At 44.1% G+C, this 20,749-nt stretch overlaps 1 protein-coding gene across 3 annotated transcripts in view; it reads left to right on the top strand.

Annotated features, from left to right (window-relative positions):
* esyt2b (extended synaptotagmin-like protein 2b) overlaps nucleotides 1-20,749 on the top strand; it is a 54,559-nt gene that overhangs the window by 17,569 nt on the left and 16,241 nt on the right. For 2 of the 3 annotated variants that reach the window (XM_031835956.1, XM_020494848.2), the window contains exons 8-13: nucleotides 9,639-9,759; nucleotides 11,316-11,492; nucleotides 11,769-11,851; nucleotides 17,149-17,197; nucleotides 17,591-17,680; nucleotides 19,706-19,801. In XM_031835956.1, coding sequence (XP_031691816.1) covers nucleotides 9,639-9,759; nucleotides 11,316-11,492; nucleotides 11,769-11,851; nucleotides 17,149-17,197; nucleotides 17,591-17,680; nucleotides 19,706-19,801 — 616 coding nt within the window. Of the gene's footprint in view, nucleotides 1-9,638; nucleotides 9,760-11,315; nucleotides 11,493-11,768; nucleotides 11,852-17,148; nucleotides 17,198-17,590; nucleotides 17,681-19,705; nucleotides 19,802-20,516; nucleotides 20,619-20,749 lie in introns of all 3 variants that reach the window. The other variant, XM_031835955.1, reaches the window with a different exon arrangement.

Here is a 20,749-nt window from a genome sequence, read left to right on the forward strand (position 1 = left end):
TTGGGCGCCCTGAAGCCTTCTTCACAACAATTTAACCGCTCTCCTTGAAGTTCTTGATGATCCGATAAATGGCTGATTTAGGTGCAATCGTACTGGCAGCAATATCCTTGCCTGTGAAGCCCTTTTTGTGCAAAGCAATGATGGCAGCACGTGTTTCCTTGCAGGTAACCATGTTTGACAGAGGAAGAACAATGATTCCAAGCACCACCCTCCTTTTGAAGCTTCCAGTCTGTTATTCAAACTCAATCAGCATGACAGAGTGATCTCCAGCCTCACACCTGTGTTAATGAGAGAATCACTGACATCATGTCAGCTGGTCCTTTTGTGGCAGGGCTGAAATGCAGTGGAAATGTTTTTTGGGGATTCAGTTCATTTGCATGGCAAAGAGGGACTTTGAAATGAATTGCAATTCATCTGATCACTCTTCATAACATTCGTGAGTATATGCAAATTACCATCATACAAACTGAGGCAGCAGACTTTGTGAAAATTAATATTTGTGTCATTCTCAAAACCTTTGGCCACGAGTGTAGACACAGGAATAGTGTTCAATGAACACACAAACATAACAATGGTCATTATGGCAAAACAGTTCTATTTTTGTTTCATCAGACCAGAGGACATTTCTCCAAAAAGTAGGATCTTTGTCCCCATGTGCAGTTGCAAACCGTAGTCTGGCTTTTTTATGGCATGTTTTGGAGCAGTGGCTTCTTCCTTGCTGAGCGGCCTTTCAGGTTGTGTCGATATAGGACTTGTTTTTACTGTGGATATAGATACTTTTCTACCTGTTTCCTTCAGCATCTTCACAAGGTCCTTTGCTGTTGTTCTGGGATTGATTTGCACTTTTCGCACCAAAGTACATTCATCTCTAGGAGACAGAACACGTCTCCTTCCTGAGCTGTATGACGGCTGATTGGTCCCATGGTGTTTATACTTGCGTACTATTGTTTGTACAGATGAACGTGGTATTTTCAGACTTGGCTGATTTCTTTTGATTTTCCAATGATGTCAAGCAAAGAGGCACTGCTTTTAAAGGTAGGCCGTGAAATACATCCACAGGTACACCTCCAATTGACTCAAATGATGTCAATTAGCCTATCAGAAGCTTCTAAAGCTATGACATCATTTTCTGGAATTTTCCAATCTGTTTAAAGGCACAGTCAACTTAGTGTAAAAAATTGTTGGAAAAATTACTTGTGTCGTGCACAAAGGAGATGTCTTAACCGACTTGCCAAAACTATAGTTTGTTAACAAGAAATTTGTGGAGTTGTTAAAAAAACAAGTTTTAATGACTCCAACATAAGTGTATGTAAACTTCCAACTTCAACTGTATATATATATATATATATATATATATATATATATATATATATATATATATATATATATATTTATATTACTACTCAAAAAAATAAAGGGAACACTTAAACAACACAATGTAACTCCAAGTCAATCACACTTCTGTGAAATCAAACTGTCCACTTAGGAAGCAACACTGATTGACAATACATTTCACATGCTGTTGTGCAAATGGAATAGACAACAGGTGGAAATTATAGGCAATTAGCAAGACACCCCCAATAAAGAAGTGGTTCTGCTGGTGATAACCACAGACCACTTCTCAGTTCCTATGCTTCCTGGCTGATGTTTTGGTCACTTTTGAAAGCTGGCGGTGCTTTCACTCTAGTGGTAGCATGAGACGGAGTCTACAACCCACACAAGTGGCTCAGGTAGTGCAGCTCATCCAGGATGGCACATCAATGCGAGCTGTGGCAAGAATGTTTGCTGTGTCTGTCGGCGTAGTGTCCAGAGCATGGAGGCGCTACCAGGAGACAGGCCAGTACATAGGTCGTAGGAGGGCAACAACCCAGCAGCAGGACCGCTACCTCCGCCTTTGTGCAAGGAAGAGCAGGAGGAGCACTGCCAGAACCCTGCAAAATGACCTCCAGCAGGCTACAAATGTGCATGTGTCTGCTCAAACGGTCAGAAACCGACTCCATGAGGGTGGTATGAGGGCCCGACGTCCACAGGTGGGGGTTGTGCTTACAGCCCAACACTGTGCAGGATGTTTGGCATTTGCCAGAGAACACCAAGATTGGCAAATTCGCCACTGGTGCCCTGTGCTCTTCACAGATGGAAGCAGGTTCACACTGAGCACATGTAACAGACGTGACAGTCTGGAGACGCCGTGGAGAACGTTCTGCTGCCTGCAACATCCTCCAGCATGACCGGTTTGGCGGTGGGTCAGTCATGGTGTGGGGTAGCATTTCTTTGGGGGGCCGCACAGCCCTCCATGTGCTCGCCAGAGGTAGCCTGACTGCCATTAGGTACCGAGATGAGATCCTCAGACCCCTTGTGAGACCATATGCTGGTGCGGTTGGCCCTGGGTTCCTCCTAATGCAAGACAATGCTAGGCCTCATGTGGCTGGAGTGTGTCAACAGTTCCTGCAAGAGGAAGGCATTGATGCTATGGACTGGCCCGCCCGTTCCCCAGACCTGAATCCAATTGAGCACATCTGGGACATCATGTCTCGCTCCATCCACCAATGCCACGTTGCACCACAGACTGTCCAGGAGTTGGCGGATGCTTTAGTCCAGGTCTCAGAGGAGATCCCTCAGGAGACCACCCGCCACCTCATCAGGAGCATGCCCAGGCGTTGTAGGGAGGTCATACAGACACGTGGAGGCCACACACACTACTGAGCCTCATTTTGACTTGTTTTAAGGACATTACATCAAAGTTGGATCAGCCTGTAGTGTGGTTTTGTCTGTAGTGTGGACTCCAAATCCAGACCTCCATGGGTTGGTAGATTTGATTTCCATTGATAATTTTTGTGTGATTCTGTTGTCAGCACATTCAACTATGTAAAGAAAAAAGTATTTAATAAGAATATTTCATTCATTCAGATCTAGGATGTGTTATTTTAGTGTTCCCTTTATTTTTTTGAGCAGTATATATATATATATATATATATAGTCACGGACCAGGATGTCTTGCTCCCAGGCAGACTAAATAACTTTTTTGCCCGCTTTGAGGACAATACAGTGCCACTGACACGGCCTGCAACGAAAACATGCGGTCTCTCCTTCACTGCAGCCGAAGTGAGTAAGACATTTAAACGTGTTAACCCTCGCAAGGCTGCAGGCCCTCAGAGCATGCGCAGACCAGCTGGCCAGTGTGTTTACGGACATATTCAACCAATCCCTATACCAGTCTGCTGTTCCCACATGCTTCAAGAGGGCCACCATTGTTCCTGTTCCCAAGAAAGCTAAGGTAACTGAGCTAAACGACTACCGCCCCGTAGCACTCACATCCGTCATCATGAAGTGCTTTGAGAGACTAGTCAAGGACCATATCACCTCCACCCTACCTGACACCCTTGACACACTCCAATTTGCTTACCGCCCAAATAGGTCCACAGACGATGCAATCTCAACCACACTGCACACTGCCCTAACCCATCTGAACAAGAGGAATACCTATGTGAGAATGCTGTTCATCGACTACAGCTCGGCATTCAACACCATAGTACCCTCCAAGCTCGTCATCAAGCTCGAGACCCTGGGTCTCGACCCTGCCCTGTGCAACTGGGTACTGGACTTCCTGACGGGCCGCCCCCAGGTGGTGAGGGTAGGCAACAACATCTCCTCCCTGCTGATCCTCAACACTGGGGCCCCACAAGGGTGCGTTCTGAGCCCTCTCCTGTACTCCCTGTTCACCCACGACTGCGTGACCACGCACGCCTCCAACTCAATCATCAAGTTTGCGGACGACACAACAGTGGTAGGCTTGATTACCAACAACGACGAGACGGCCTACAGGGAGGAGGTGAGGGCCCTCGGAGTGTGGTGTCAGGAAAATAACCTCACACTCAACGTCAACAAAACTAAGGAGATGATTGTGGACTTCAGGAAACAGCAGAGGGAACACCCCCCCCATCCACATCGATGGAACAGTAGTGGAGAGGGTAGCAAGTTTTAAGTTCCTCGGCATACACATCACAGACAAACTGAATTGGTCCACTCACACAGACAGCATCGTGAGGAGGCTGAAGAAATTCGGCTTGTCACCAAAAGCACTCACAAACTCCTACAGATGCACAATCGAGAGCATCCTGGCGGGCTGTATCACCGCCTGGTATGGCAACTGCACCGCCCTCCAGAGGGTAGTGAGGTCTGCACAACGCATCACCGGGGGCAAACTACCTGCCCTCCAGGACACCTACACCACCCGATGCTACAGGAAGGCCATAAAGATCATCAAGGACATCAACCACCCGAGCCACTGCCTGTTCACCCCGCTGTCATCCAGAATCTGAGGTCAGTACAGGTGCATCAAAGCTGGGACCGAGAGACTGAAAAACAGCTTCTATCTCAAGGCCATCAGACTGTTAAACAGCCACCACTAACATTGAGTGGCTACTGCCAACACACTGTCAATGACACTGACTCTACTCCAGCCACTTTAATCATGGGAATTGATGGGAAATGATGTAAATATATCACTAGCCACTTTAAACAATGCTACCTTATATAATGTTACTTACCCTACATTATTCATCTCATATGCATACGTAGATACTGTACTCTATATCATCGACTGCATCCTTATGTAATACATGTATCACTAGCCACTTTAACTATGCCACTTGGTTTACATACTCATCTCATATGTATATACTGTACTCGATATCATCTACTGTATCTTGCCTATGCTGCTCTGTACCATCACTCATTCATATATCCTTATGTACATATTCTTTATCCCCTTACACTGTGTATAAGACAGTAGTTTTTTTTGGAATTGTTAGTTAGATTACTTGTTCGTTATTACTGCATTGTCGGAACTAGAAGCACAAGCATTTCGCTACACTCGCATTAACATCTGCTAACCATGTGTATGTGACAAATACATTTGATTTGATATATATATATATAGACACACACACATGTTGTTTTGTTTTATACAACGGCCTGAAACTCACGATTTACAGGCCACATCAGGCCTGCAAATCATATTATGCTGGCTTGCAATGTGATGTGTAATTCCTATTGGGGATATCCAACTTCTGGAATATTTTATCACCTGCAACTTGTATTCAGAATACTGCCAGAGTTAAGAAGACAGTTATGAGAATACCTAATGCATCTAAAATGGAACAATCATTTCAGTAAGGGGTGCAATAAGTACAAATAACATATTGGATTAGTTTAGAAAATGTTTTTAATTTATATTTGAGTAGCATGATATTAATGAATTATTCAATAAATCAATGTACATGCATGAGCATAAATATTGAATCAAACAATTTAAAAAATCTACCTCCAATGAAGCATGCTGGGAAATATGATAATGATTGGCATGGTTTTGGTTGAAAGTGATGTTTGTGAGTTTCAGGTCCATGTATTAGGGTAAAACTAGGCCGTCAAAATAAGGCCTTGTTGAATACGTATGGTATTACGTTACTTATTAAACATTTTATGATGACATATTCATTTAGGATCTTACTTGGTAAAGTCCACAGGACCGAAAATGGATGAATGCAACAACCATGTCTCTGTCACTAACAAATACAGTCATGAGTGGTAACTCTGAAATGTACTCGAAAATCAAGGAACTCTGCGAAATATTTGAATAAGGCTTTTACACAAGGCAGTGTGTTAATTTAACACTGTTCTGGTGTCTATATGGCTCCACATACTCAACACTTTCAGTGTCAATTAAAAAGATGTTAACACTGGAGAATTTGCTGTGTGGGGAAAATCGAAAACTGACCCCAGATCACCGTCCAGGGGCAACTTCACCCTACACCTTCTTTTGTCAGGCCAAGCTTTCACCTATTCACCTAACTAATGTGATTAGTTCCCCTACAGGTTTTATTGCAGGTATTCTCCTCTTGGGGTTGTTGTATGTGATTGGAGCATTTTTTTTAAGGTAGCAGGAGGACGACAGCTAGACGACAGCTAGAGTGACCATCACCCTACGGCTTTTAGGCTTTCAGGCTTTCAGTCCATTTAAATGCTCATCGCAACACATGCCTGCCTGACAGGGCTAAAGAAAATCTCACACAGTTCAGAAAGCAAGAAGGTTTTTACGGTTGAGCAAGATGTCATTTTCATTATAAACTCATCTCTGACTTATATATATTTAAATTGGGCCACTCCACCAGCTCTCTGGGGTAGCTAAAAGACTATATCCGTACATCTCTCAAATCTAAAATTATGGGGTAATGGGGAGGGGACTTGGGGACTTCTTAGGGCTAATTTACATGAAAGAGTGCATTGGATGATCTGCATATTAAGAGTAATTGTTAAGCTTTAGTGTAGAATAGAGTAGACTGTAAAGACGCATTGGCTAATACGTTTGCATCTGTATTGTTTTATCTTTAACATATTCTGGGGTATGGCAGTGCTACTACTGGCATTGAATTGAAATGAATCCCAAAGGGGGAAATTGGATTTGTCACCACTCACTAGCAATGCACCAACAGCAACAACATACACATCCGAGTCACATAGACACTTAAATAGAGCACTGATGGCTGGTGAAACAAGCACAATTCATGACTTACATAAGCCAATGGATTCAATAGAACAGATTTCCCTCTTCTGGTAAAGGGACCAATATAATGTTCTCATGGCATTCAAAGAGCAGATATCCTTTGCCATCTCTGCAGATCCAGGCATAATTTGTATTATCAACAGTCAATTCTTAGTTTCTATATTGTTGTGAGTTGACAGTGCCTTCTGGTGTTTAAACCTTATAGCGCTACTGTGGCGGTGGAAAATGTCCCTAATAAAGATTTCGTGGTACGGTCACTCTCCTCCTCACAGTCTATTGATTTAGACACGGGTGTTGACACATCCGCAGCTCAGTGATGGAAATCATCTCCCTGATTATACAGAGCACAACCGCCCATCCCCCCCACCGCTATTTCTCTGTAGGGGTGTAATAGATCTGTGCAGTCAGTACACTGTGAGCCTGTTTGTGGAGGCTCAGTGGCATGTGCTAGGTTCATGGGCTAGGGGATTGGGGGGGAGCTGCGCCTGCCTCTGGGTTAGTGACAGGACAGGCCTGGGCAGCAGAAAAAAAGACAGTCTCAGAGACTAGCTTCCAACCACAAGCAATAGACAGTGCCAGCTGCATGTTGGAGGGGTGGAGTCCACTGTGTCACAGAGTAGATAAAACCCTCCACCCCTTCCAAAGACCCCCCCCCCTCTCACTCACTCTCTCTTTTTTCCTCTCCCCCTCTCTCACCCTCTCACTCTCATATCCCCTTGATGTTATTCAACACAGGTTGTCTGACAATTGTAGTGTTATTATTTTTACTTTTGGAGTACGGCCTAGCTCTGTGTACCACTGCAAGGTCAGGGGAACAATAACAGCTGATACTGCATGAAGCTCTCTACATTGTGTGTGTGTGTGTGTGTGTGTGTGTGTGTGTGTGTGTGTGTGTGTGTGTGTGTGTGTGTGTGTGTGTGTGTGTGTGTTACATGTGAATGATCACATACTGAAGAAGAATCATGTTCCCTGTAATTCTGCTTAATCTGCTCCCAGAGAAGTGCTCTAGCTTTCTGCTCAGCTGCAAGAGAAATTATAGGATAAATTGATAAATATGTTTCTTGGGAAGCCTTCTTAGAGAAATGAGAGAGAGAAAACGTTAAGGAATGGGGGACATAAAAATCTATGTTTCATTTTTACAGATTGCTTAATTCCTCTCATACATTTATTTCTGTTTACAGAATCGTACCCAAGTGGATAGCTTGAAGGTTAACAGAAAATCTCTCAGCAGTTACGAGACCAGTCTTAGCTATCGACTTCCCTTACAAGGCATTGTCATTCTTAGGTTGTAAGACCTCCTGCTCAGTGACACCCTCACTGCTACAGTTGCAAGAAAAAGTTTGTGAACCATTTGGAATGACCTGGATTTCTGCACTGATTACTCATAAAATGTGGTCTAATCTTCATCTGAGTCACAATAATAGACTAACACGATCTGACTAAACTAATAACACACAAACAGTTGTACTCTTCAAATTGTTATTGAAGACACTGAGTAATCATTCACAGTGCAGGCTGGAAAAACCTCTGCGTTAACGACTTCTCCAAAAGCTATTTGGAGTAGTGCGTCTCGAATAAAGAAATTAGATTGGAGGTGTGGGTTGCACAGGTGCCCTGCCCTTTAAATAAAGGCACACAGAGCCTGGATACTGACACATCTGTTCTTCTCCAGAAAGATTGGTTTGTGTGAACCGTGCCTCGATCCCAAAAACTTTCACAGGACCTTTAGAAGACGCATTATAGAGATGCACGAAGCTGAAAAAGGTTACAAAAGCATTGCTGAAGACCTTCGGTGTTCATCAGTCCACGGTGAGACAAATGGTCTACAAATGGAGAAGATTCAGGACTGTTGCTACTCTCCCTAGGAGTGGGCGTCCTCCAAAGATCACTCCAAGAGTACAAAGGGCAATCCTGAAAGAGGTGAGAAAGGAACCCAAGGGTAACAGCAACAGACCTCCAGAAAACTCTACAAACAACAAACGTCTGTGTTCATGTGTCCACTATCAGAAAAACACTGAAAAACAATGGTGTTCATGGAAGGACACCACCAAGGAAATCAATGCTGTCTAAAAAAAAAAAAAAGTTTGCCCAAGACCACCTGGATGTTCCACAATGCTTCTGGGAAAATGTGCTGTGGACAGATGAGACAAAAGATGGTGTGCAGTGCCCTTTTTCCTTCACACATAGCGTTGTGCATTTTTCCACAAAAAGCTCCAACACCAAAACCTCATCCCAACTGTGAAGAATGTTGGAGGGAGCATCATGGTTTGGGGCTGCTTTGCTGCCTCAGGGCCTGGACGCCTTGCAATCATTGATGGAACAATGAATTCAAAAGTGTATCAAGACATTTTACAGGAGAATGTCAGGGCAGCAGTTCATGACCTCAAGCTTAAGAGAGGTTGTTGGGTGATGCAACAAGACAATGACCCAAAGCGCACAAGTAAATCAACTAAAGAATGTCTGAAAAGAAAGAAGATTCGTGTTTTGGAATGTCCTGACCTTAACCGAATGGAGATGCTGTGGCATGACCTGAAGAGGGCTGTGCAATCAAGACAAACCAGAAATATTGATGAACTGAAACAGATTTGTAGGAAGGAATGGTTCAAAATTCCTCCTCAACATTGTGCAAGTCTTATAAGCAGCTACAGGAAACGTTTGGGAGACATTTGCTGCTAAAGGAGGATCTACAAGTTACTACATTCAAGGGTTCACTTACTTTTTCAGGCCTGCACTGTGAATGATAGAGTAATCTTCAATAAAAATGTGACAAGTACACCTGTTTGTGTATTACTAGTTTAGTCAGATTGTGTTGTCTATTGTGTCTATTGTGTTGTCTATTGTGACTTAGATGAAGATCAGACCACATTTTATGAGTAATCAATGCAGAAATCCAGGTAATTTCAAAGGATTTACTCCCAACAACATGCTTGAACCCCTTCCAATGTTCCCACGATCTTATAAAACAGAAAAAGACATGTTCCTTTGTGCTTAACTGAGATTAGGTGAGAATAATCTCATCCAAAAGTCGTACTCACTGATTGTTGGGCTCGGTTGTGTTGTGTTTTGTTTTTCCCAGTGGCTTCTCAGACAGTCTGATTCAGGACATCATCTACAGCTACCTGGTGTTGCCCAACCGCATCACTATCCCACTGGTGGGAGATATAGAACTGGCTCAGCTACGCTTCCCTATGCCAAAGGTACTGCAGCCGTTCACCTATCCTATATGCTGAAGTTGGAGACTTTTATCTCCCTCACCAACTTCAAACATCTGCTATCTGAGCAGTTAACCAATCGCTGCAGCTGTACATAGTCTATCGGTAAATAGCCCACCCATTTTTACCTACCTCATCCCCATACTGTTTTTATTTATTTACTTTTCTGCTCTTTTGCACACCAATATCTCTACCTGTACAAGACCATCTGATCATTTATCACTCCAGTGTTATTAATCTGCAAAATTGTAATTATTCGCCTACCTCCTCATGCCTTTTTCACACAATGTATATAGACTCCCCTTTTTTTTCTCTACTGTGTTATTGACTTGTTAATTGTTTACTCCATGTGTAACTCTGTGTTGTCTGTTCACACTGCTATGCTTTATCTTGGCCAGGTCGCAGTTGCAAATGAGAACTTGTTCTCAACTAGCCTACCTGGTTAAATAAAGGTGAAAATAAAAAAAATATCTAACCATACCTACCATTATCATATTTCAGACATTAATTAGAAGAACACATTTTTGGGGGATTTAAAATATGTTTTTGAGTAAAGTAACCCTTTAATTAACAGTGTTTGTATTAGCAGAGCCGTCTGCCACCAAATCCATCATTTGAAGTTGGAATTTTTTTGTGGCACCCAGTAAGAGTAGCTGATGATTTTGCAGCGGCTAATTGGGATCCTAATAAATACCAAATATTCTACATGTATGATGATCCTGATAGGTAGTGGATGGAGCAACAAAGCTTTCTGAAGCTTTTGAGGTTTTCCAGCCAATTGTGTCAAAAGAAGCTTAATTACTCGAGGCTTTGATCAACACAGTGTACACTAGCGGCACCTGCTGGTCAAAAAAGGGACATTTAATTAACCTCAAAAGTAGACTAATGTCAAGATGAAACTACCTTCCACGAAATTGGTTACTACAGTATGTAGATCCAGTTATAGGCCTTCACACCAAATGAATGGGAAAGTTAAGTATCATCTAATTCCCTGGTTTTCCTGGTTTTATTCAGTGCTTATCTATTCCATTCATTCGTGGTGGAGGCCTATAGATGGATCTACACAACCAATGTTGTGGTACATGGTTTCATCTTGACTAAAGATTAGAGGTCTTTAGAGGTCAGAAGTCATTGGACAAACTTTTATATGCAAGTGCAATGTCCCTTTAAAACGTTTTACTGCGGTGGGCTAAATCAGGGTCACACAGAGTGATTCTTACACAAATCTACTTTGAAACAAAAGTATACACCTTATGGGCTTTAAAAAAGTAGACACCAGTACCATCAGATATAGAGTTGAAATGTATTCCATTTTGAGTTTAAATCCCAATATTACACTTTATATACATCACAGAAGACTGAAATGTAGCAAAACTGTTTGACATAGAAACACTGGTTATTAAAAATATTAATAACCTTCCACCCATGAGGCCAAAGATGGCGCTTTCGGTAATTGACTACTGGAAAGAGCTACAGTGTCGCTGTATTCTATTTCAAAGTGTCCGTTTCCTGAATTGTCCCTGTGCTGTGTGTGTCACCAGGGAGTCCTGAGAATTCACTTCCTGGAGGCTCAGGACCTGGAGGGGAAAGATAAATTCCTAGGCGGGCTGATCAAAGGGAAGTCTGACCCCTACGGCGTCCTCCAGATTGGCAACCAGCTCTTCCAGAGCAAGACGGTCAAAGAGAGTCTGCACCCCAAATGGAACGAAGTTTACGAGGTGAACAAAATGAACTGAAAATGAACACTTCCAATGGCACGTCAACCAAAACCACAAAATATGGTTATATTATACAGTAACTACCCCAGGGACAGCAATATAGGGTATGTAGAACCAGATACAACTTACATGTACATATTTCCAACAGTCCAATATTTCCTCTTATTTTTGGCTTTCGTGCTGTTTTACCCATCATGTCATGTTTTACCTTTGGTTGTATTCGATGTAAACTACTGTATCTGAGATTGTATTTAGTTTTGTCCTTGTCCTTGTTAGGCCCTGGTATACGAGCACTCAGGCCAACATCTGGAGATTGAGTTGTTTGATGAGGACCCAGACAAAGATGATTTCCTGGGGAGGTAAGCTCATATCCTGCACTGTAAAACCATCCTGTTATTTTCAAGGTAAATTACTGTTTATGAACTGTATCTTACTGTACTTAATACAATGGATTAGCATAAATTACATTACATTGTGGGAAAATATTCACAGCCGGAAAATATTTGATGTATTTTGGACTTTGGACTACTGTAAAATATGCTATGTAAAATACAGTAGAAGTTCACTTACAGTTTTTGTGAATGTTCAAAATAGAATGCCACTGTCACGCCTTGGTCATTGTATTTTTGTGTTTTCGTTATATATTTGGTCAGGCCAGGGTGTGACAGGGGTTTATGTTATTGTATTTTCGTATTGGGGTTTGTAGTATTTGGGATCGCGGCTGATTAGGGGTGTTGTATAGGCTTGGCTGCCTGAGGCGGTTCTCAATCAGCAGTCAGGTGATTCTCGTTGCCTCTGATTGGGAACCGTATTTAGGTAGCCTGAGTTTCGCTTTGTCTTTCGTGGGTGATTGTTCCTGTCTCTGTGTAGTTTCACCAGATAGGCTGTAATTAGGTTTCACGTTCCGTTTGTTGTTTTGTATTTATTAAGTTATTTCATGTATCGTCACTTTGTTCATTAAAGACATGAGTAACCACCACGCTGCATTTCGGTCCTCTCCTTCAACAAACGAAGAACGCCGTTACAGAATCACCCACCACACACGGACCGAGCGGCGTGGTTACAGGCAGCGACCGCAGGAAAAGCGAAAGGAGGAATGGACATGGGAGGACGTTATGGACAGCAATGGCATGGAGTATACGACGTGGGAAGAAATCGACAGGTGGGCGGCCGACCCAGAGAGAGTGCAGGAGCCCGCATGGGATTCGCTTGAGCAGTGCGAAGAAGGCTATAGGCGAATGGAGTCGAAAAGGAAAACACGGCGGCGCAGAGCGAAACCCGAAAGTCACCCCAAAACATTTATTGGGGGGGGGGGCTCAGGGAGAGAGTGGCAGAGTCAGGAGTCAGACCTGAGCCAACTCTCCCTGTTAATCATGAGGAGCAGCGATATAAGGACTTCTGGTCTTGGGAGATGATATTAGACGGAAGAGGACCCGGGCTCAGCCTGGTGAATATCGCCGCCCCAAGGAGGAAGCAGAGGCAGCAGGAGATAGGAGCCGGCGATACGAGGGAACACGGTTGGCAAGGAAGCCCGAGAAGCAACCCCAAAAAATTATTGGGGGGGGGGCTTACAGGGAGTATGACTATGCCAGGTAGGAGACCTGCGCAAACTCCCTGTGCTTTCCGGTGGGCTAGAGAGACCGGGCAGACACCGTGTTATGCTATGGAGCGCACAGTGTCTCCAGTGCGGGTGCATAGCCCGGTACGGTTCATACCAGCCCTTCGTATTTGCCGGGCTAGAGTGGGCATCGAGCCAGGTAAGCTTGGGCAGGCTCGGTGCTCAAGAGCTCCAGTGCGCCTTCACGGTCCGGTCTATCCAGAGCCACCTCCACACACCAGTCCTCCGGTAGCAGCTCCCCGCACCAGGCTTCCTGTGCGTGTCCTCGCTCCAGTATCACCAGTGCCCGCACCACGCATCAGGCCTACAGTGCGCCTCACCTCTCCTGCTCTGTCAGAGTCTCCCGCCTGTTCAGCACAGCCAGAGCCTTCCTTCCCTCCTGCGCTGTCGGAGTCTCCCGCCTGTTCAGCGCAGCCAGCGTTTTCCTCCTCTCCTGCGCTGTCGGAGTCTCCCGCCTGTTCAGCGCTATCAGAGCCTTCATTCTCTACAGCGCTGCCGGAGCCTCCTGCCTGTTTGAAGCAGCCTGAGCTGCCAGTCTGCAGTGTGCTGTCAGTCTGCAAGGAGCTGCCAGTCTGCAGGGTGCTGTCAGCCTGCATGGAGCAGTCAGAGCTGTCAGTCTGTATGGAGCAGCCAGAGCTGTCAGTCTGCAAAGAGCTGCCAGTCTGCAGGGAGCTGTCAGTCTGCAAGGAGCTGCCAGTCTGCAGGGTGCTGTCAGCCTGCATGGAGCAGTCAGAGCTGTCAGTCTGCATGAAGCAGCCAGAGATGTCAGTCTGCAAGGAGCTGCCAGTCTGCAAGGAGCTGCCAGTCTGCAAGGAGCTGTCAGCCTGCATGGAGCAGTCAGAGCTGTCAGTCTGCAAGGAGCTGCCAGTCTGCAGGGAGCTGTCAGTCTGCAAGGAGCTGTCAGTCTGCAAGGAGCTGCCAGTCTGCAAGGAGCTGTCAGCCTGCATGGAGCAGTCAGAGCTGTCAGTCTGCAAGGAGCTGCCAGTCTGCAAGGAGCTGTCAGCCTGCATGGAGCAGTCAGAGCTGTCAGTCTGCAAGGAGCTGCCAGTCTGCAGGGAGCTGTCAGTCTGCAAGGAGCTGTCAGTCTGCAAGGAGCTGCCAGTCTGCATCTGCTCGTCAACCTGAATCTTCCAGATCCGCCAGCCAGCCAGGATCTACTGGAGCCTACTACCTACCTGAGCTTCATCTCAGTACTGGGCTTCCTCTCAGTACTGGGCTTCCCCTCGGTTCCGGGCTGCCCCTCGGTTCCGGGCTGCCCCTCGGTTCCGGGCTGCCCCTCGGTCCCGGGCTGCCCCTCGGTCCCGAGCTGCCCCTCGGTCCCGAGCTGCCCTTCAGTCCCGAGATGCCCCTCAGTCACGAGCTGCTCCTCAGTTCTGTGGGGTTCTGGGTGAGGACTATTAGGCCATGGTCGGCGGCGAGGGTGGATTATCCCAGGACGCGAAGGGGAGGAACTGGGACATTAATGAAGTGGGGTCCACGTCCCGAGCCGGAGCCGCCACCAATGACAGACGCCCACCCGGACCCTCCCTTTGGTTTTGAGGTGCGTCCGGGAGTCCGCACCTTGGGGGGGGGGTTCTGTCACGCCTTGGTCATTGTATTTTTGTGTTTTCGTTATATATTTGGTCAGGCCAGGGTGTGACAGGGGTTTATGTTATTGTATTTTCGTATTGGGGTTTGTAGTATTTGGGATCGCGGCTGATTAGGGGTGTTGTATAGGCTTGGCTGCCTGAGGCGGTTCTCAATCAGCAGTCAGGTGATTCTCGTTGCCTCTGATTGGCAACCGTATTTAGGTAGCCTGAGTTTCGCTTTGTCTTTCGTGGGTGATTGTTCCTGTCTCTGTGTAGTTTCACCAGATAGGCTGTAATTAGGTTTCACGTTCCGTTTGTTGTTTTGTATTTATTAAGTTATTGCATGTATCGTCACTTTGTTCATTAAAGACATGAGTAACCACCACGCTGCATTTCGGTCCTCTCCTTCAACAAACGAAGAACGCCGTTACAGCCACACACACAAGAAGCATAAGATCAACAAAATCAAAGCAAATCCTCTAAAGTAAGAGAGAACATGTTTTTGCTGTATTTCAAATTGCTTGTAATTCCACCCCACAGAATACAGTAGTGTACTGTATTTCTGGTGTGGCAAACCCTTTTGACCACTAGTGGGTGCATGTTATTGTTGTTTCTGGCTCAGTAACATATTTTGAGGCGTGCCTTGTAAGAGGCGATGTTTGTGCCACCCATTAGTGAGAGTGCTGTACCAATTTAAGTCTTAAACCTTTAATGGTTGAGTATTTGCCATCTCCTTTGGTCTGTTTTGCCCTATAGTCACTGCCAGGTTGGATGCCTTTGTTTAGTGATGGGTAACCGAGACTTTCTGAAGGCTTTAGGGTTTACACCAAATTGTGCTCAAAAGCTGTTCATTAATCTGAGCTTTTAGCTAGTTATGAAGAAACTAAGCTTCCTGACGGTTTGCCAGCCAATTTTGTCAAAAATAGGTTCATTACTACTTTTAGCACAGTGCACATTAATGGCATCTGCTGCTCAGGAACACAAGGCTCAAAAAAGCATGTAATCAATGACATCCGAAGCTTCTTTTGATCAGATCACATGCTTTTTTTTGCGTTGCGAAATCCCACTGATTTCGCCGCGGTGCTGATGCGTTCCTCGACGCAAAGTTGCTTTCAAACACCGACCTCTACTGGACACCTTATTTACCAATTGACTTAGATTGTCTTCAGTGTGTAGTGCCTAAATGGTAGCTCAGTTTACAGTACCTAAATCAGTGGGATCTCGCATTTTGCAACACACGGTTAAAAAAAAAAGTTGTGTTAATGTTTCTTTGAACCTTTCCATCTATACTTTGAAACTAGCAACCTAGTTGTTGTTGTTGTTTTTTTATACCAAAAAAACATTTACAAAAAGACGTTGGCTCCATTGCATGATTTAGGATGTTGAATAAAAAAAAACTGCCTATGCCTATCGAAACTCATAATTTAAAAGTTAGAAGTACAGCGTAGCCAGTGTTCCGAAGAAAACTACTTACACAAATAAACACGTCTTTATGGGATTCAAGACAAGAGACTCACTCACCACTGCTCTACAGGTTGATGGTAGTGTGACGTACAAAGCTTCAACCGTCGTCATCATCACGTGGTATTGTTACTTAGTTACAAGCATCGGTACGTTGTGTCGAATCAGTAGTACTTTGAAAACCGCATCGAGGCTACGGAGTTATGGGATCAGTCGTCCCATCACTACCTTTGTTGAGGCCTCTAGAAGTGCAAGTGATATACTATACTGTACGGTAACTTACAGGTAGCCAGTTGCCTGTAATTTACCGTAAAAACAACAGGAAATGATTTATAGTGTGTCTTTTTCACCCCATGCTCACACGGCTTATTAGTCCTCTGCATTGTGAGTTATTGTATCCAATATCAAGCAAATTATCTTATCTAGCCGAAAATATATCACACAATTAGCTCTGGTCCTGAGTGTTACGTGCGGCTTGCTGATGCCGAGCCTTCAGCGCTAGCAAACCGCACGTGACGCCCTGGAGCAGAACTATCGCAGACTTAGCATCTATCTTCTCACCAAAAAACCTCCCTCCTATATGTCACAGTGAAGGGTGGCCCCTTGAAAGAGAGAAGAGACGCATTGAAGTATCTGTGATGTACTAAGTATCTGTGATCAGTGTACAATAGTCACATGAGGAGTTGGACCAAAGCTATGCTATCCCCTTGGGATGAGGCCTAAGAAGCAGAGCTTCTGTCCCAACTCCTAATGTGACTATTGCACACTGATGACAGATACTTAGTACATCACAGATACTTTAATGTGTCTCTTCTCTCTTTCAAGGTGTGCTGGCTGCGTCCCAAATGGAACCCTATTCCCAATGCATTGCACTACTTTTGACTGGAGCCCTATTGGCCCCTGACTGGGTCGGAGTGCCAACATGCTGTATCAGTGAATCAATTTGGCTTCTGTTGTGATTAATCCTACCTACTGATTTCTTATCCAATCTTTGTGTCTTCGATTGCAGCCTGATGATCGATATGACGGAGCTTCACAAAGAGCAGAAGGTCGATGAGGTAAATCTACCCGCTGATCCAATATATTTTTTCATCATTTTTTTCATGTGGTTAAAAGAAGAAAAAAATCATGAAAATAGAACAAGAGGCTTGTCTTCAGTTCTGCACTTGGATAGCGATTTTGCCTTACTATAATATCCTGCCTTTGTCAATTTGAAGATACTGTGTTGTTATCCATCACTCCTACACTACGTCTGGGGAGACGGCCATCCCTGTTGGTGTGATTCACTCACTACTTTACTCTGTTGAGATTTAGGGTATGTAGGTCCCAAATGTCATCATAATCCCTATATTGTGCACTACTTCTTTACCAGAGCCCTGGTGAAAAGTAGTGCACCATAAAGACAACAGGGTGCCATTTGAAATGCACCCTTGAACATCCTGTCGTTCTAGTGGTTTGATCTGGAAGAAGTCTCCACGGGGAAGCTACACTTGAAACTGGAGTGGCTCTCTCTGCTCTCCACCCCTGAAAAGATGGACCAGGTGCAGTATTTGATATGACATTATTTTATTTACATGGACATTTATTTTGTGCAGCATTCAAAATACACACAAATCTATATATGCTACAAATACACACACTTGAATTTTTTTTTTTTACCTTTATTTTATCAGGGAGTCATACTGAGACCAAGGTCTCTTTTACAGATGAGCCCTGAATGATATACACTGTATATGACAGAAAATACACACATCAACATCTAAATTCAAAATGCAAACAGAAAGAAAAACACGGTCATGAAAAACAAAGATATTCATCAGTAAAAAGGCCCTCAGAGTTCTGAATTGGCTTAGAGGCGCCAAAACATCACATTTTGAAGATTGTTCCACAGATAAGGTTCAAAAACACTAAAAGCTGATTTACATAACTGTAGAGACCAAAGGAATTTCCAGAGTTAGCCGTCCCTGAGACTGGATGCAGTAACTCGTATGTCGAATGCAGTGATGAAAACTGTCACCCATAATAATGTTCAGCTCACTACATGTCCCAATTATTGCACAACGCTAGCCCAACGCTAGCCTAATGTGATCCACTAATGCTAGCGACCCTCAGGAACAACTACACAGACGTGACACAGGAAAGAAAGGTAGACGGAATGGAATGATGCAAAATGTAAGCTACAAATTGAAGAAAACTTAACACTAAAATGGCCGTTATAAATGTATGTGGGTATTACTGACGGTGGCTCCTGATAGTGGCTAATATTTAACATGATACAAATTGTATAATAAAATGATGAAAAGCCTGGCTTCTGATTTCTTAACATTTGAAATCATGAAATATACTTATTCATGTCACTGAGGGAGAGAGGGGTAATGTATGTTTACATTATGTCAGGATATGTTATTGTTAGCCATCAGGGAATCCTATGGGAGGAGAAGAGACACAGTCTGGTACAAGTCACCATGACAGCCATGAGTTGGGGAGGAGTGAGGATTTTGGGCAGAGGTCAGGTTAAATGAAGTGAGGAAGAACATATATCACTAATGTTCTGGATAGCAACAGAGGTGTATTGGCTGTTCAGATGTGTAAGGAGGGGCTCAGCATAGGAGAAAGGGTTAAATATCAGTGCATGTGAATATGTTCTTTGTCTTATGCAGCTGTATGACCCAGTGGGTGAATAAACTTGGTTTGAGCTTAAGTGTCCGTTAGTTTTTGTACTCTGTTTATTTAGAACCTAACAATAATGAAAACATTTTAATGCGCGTACATCAACTCAGCAGGTTCATCCCTACAGAAGCCTATAGCTTGGGTCTCCAAATTTCATGCCACTCAAATTGAGGGCACACAATTAAAATTCGGAATATCAGCACAGCTATTTATAGCCCACTTCGCTTTTGGAAAAGGGGCCACAGTACATGTCATGTTGATACGATTTTCAGTTTGCATCCATATGACTGGTTTCACATTCGTGTCCAGAGATCTTCAGGAAAAATAATCTAAAGCGATTGCAATGTGTATTTACAATCCTCTTCTACAAATGGATTACTCATTGACCTAGCTCTTATCAAATGCTATTATCAATTATAAATACCACTGCATGGAGAATGCTGTTATTTCTATTGGAAAAAGAGAAAGTAGATCATTTCCCCACATGGTTTGCTCGACCTTATTCACCTTAATTTCTTAGATCTCCACCCCAAAACGAATAGCGGGTGAATAGCATGCTATTCTCATGCTTAAGTTAAAGGTTAGAATACGAATAGAGAGAAAAGTGCATAAAACGGGTCGGAATCGGCCCCATTTAGCACACACAGGCAACCCCTTATCTTTTCAATTTGGGTTCTTACCCCCCCTTCCCAATCGTATGATAATTCAAGACAGGCCCAGGCGTGTATAATGGCATCATACCAGCAGGCTAGCTTGAACACCTTGACTTAGCCTGTCTCTCTCGGTCTTGCTATTGTCACGTGTATTACAGTTAGACGTGAATTTGAAGGCTGCCCACTTCTCCTAGTCCAGTTTGTCTCAGTAGTGACCTCCGCCTGTCTCTCCTATCCAATCAGGTGTTGAGGAGCGTGCGAGCTGACAGAAGCCTGGCCAATGATGGACTCTCGTCTGCTCTCCTGGTGGTGTACTTGGACTCGGCAAAGAACCTGCCGGTGAGTGGAGCTGGATGACAGGACTGTTCAGTTAAAGTGGTTTAGGGTTGAAGGAGGGTTCTGGTGGTGGAGTGAGGCACAAAATGAATGAATTGCTGCAAGTTAAAGCTAATTACTGGGTGGTTGATTTGGCATACTGTACATGATTACATTTACTGTAGAATGATTTGAATTGTTCCCATGCCATACACATTCCTGTGAATGTTAACAAATGTTGGCCTATGACATGATGTGAATAAGGACACAGAGAACAATGTAATATATTTCTGGACATATTCTACTCCGCCCAAGGGAGCTATTGTGAATCACACCAAATTGAACTTGAAAATAATGTTTCCGAAATATTTTTAACGCAGCTCAGAAAGCCTTTTCAGTCACACATTTTCACGTGTAGTTGTGCAAACATCGCACTGAAGTTCAGTCCACATGCCATAGTTGACTGTTTTCATCTCCACCCCTGTCTATCTGGTCTTCCACGCATTTAACATGACATGAGCACCTCAATGGATTCATCTGTGTATATGTCTGTTGAAACTCCTTTTTTTGTCTCCTTCTCCAACACTGTCGTTTACCTTTGACCTTAACCCACAGATATGTGTCAATATCAGCCCAAGACAGTCAACTCCTAAATGAGCCTGTCAGACAGTCTTAGCCTCTTTAGCGTCTTAGCCATATTTTATTTAACTTCTTCTCTCCCTGTTCTTTCCCTATAAAGAGCGTCTTTACAGGGAGCTTTGGGTGTGGAAACTTAACAGAGAGGAGAGCATCTGGCCTAGTATTTTGTGAGAACAATACCTCAATGTATAGAACCTTATTTGTGAGTCCTCTGGTACTCTGCATCCTAGAGTTAGCATTAGTAGTGTGTGGTGGGGTTGAACCGTAACAGACTATCTCTGGTGCAGGGCGTCGTTCGGCTGCGCTCTTACTATCACTAAGGTAGTGGAAGCG

This window comes from Oncorhynchus kisutch, linkage group LG11 (genome assembly GCF_002021735.2).
Source record: "Oncorhynchus kisutch isolate 150728-3 linkage group LG11, Okis_V2, whole genome shotgun sequence".
Classification (NCBI taxonomy): domain Eukaryota; kingdom Metazoa; phylum Chordata; class Actinopteri; order Salmoniformes; family Salmonidae; genus Oncorhynchus; species Oncorhynchus kisutch.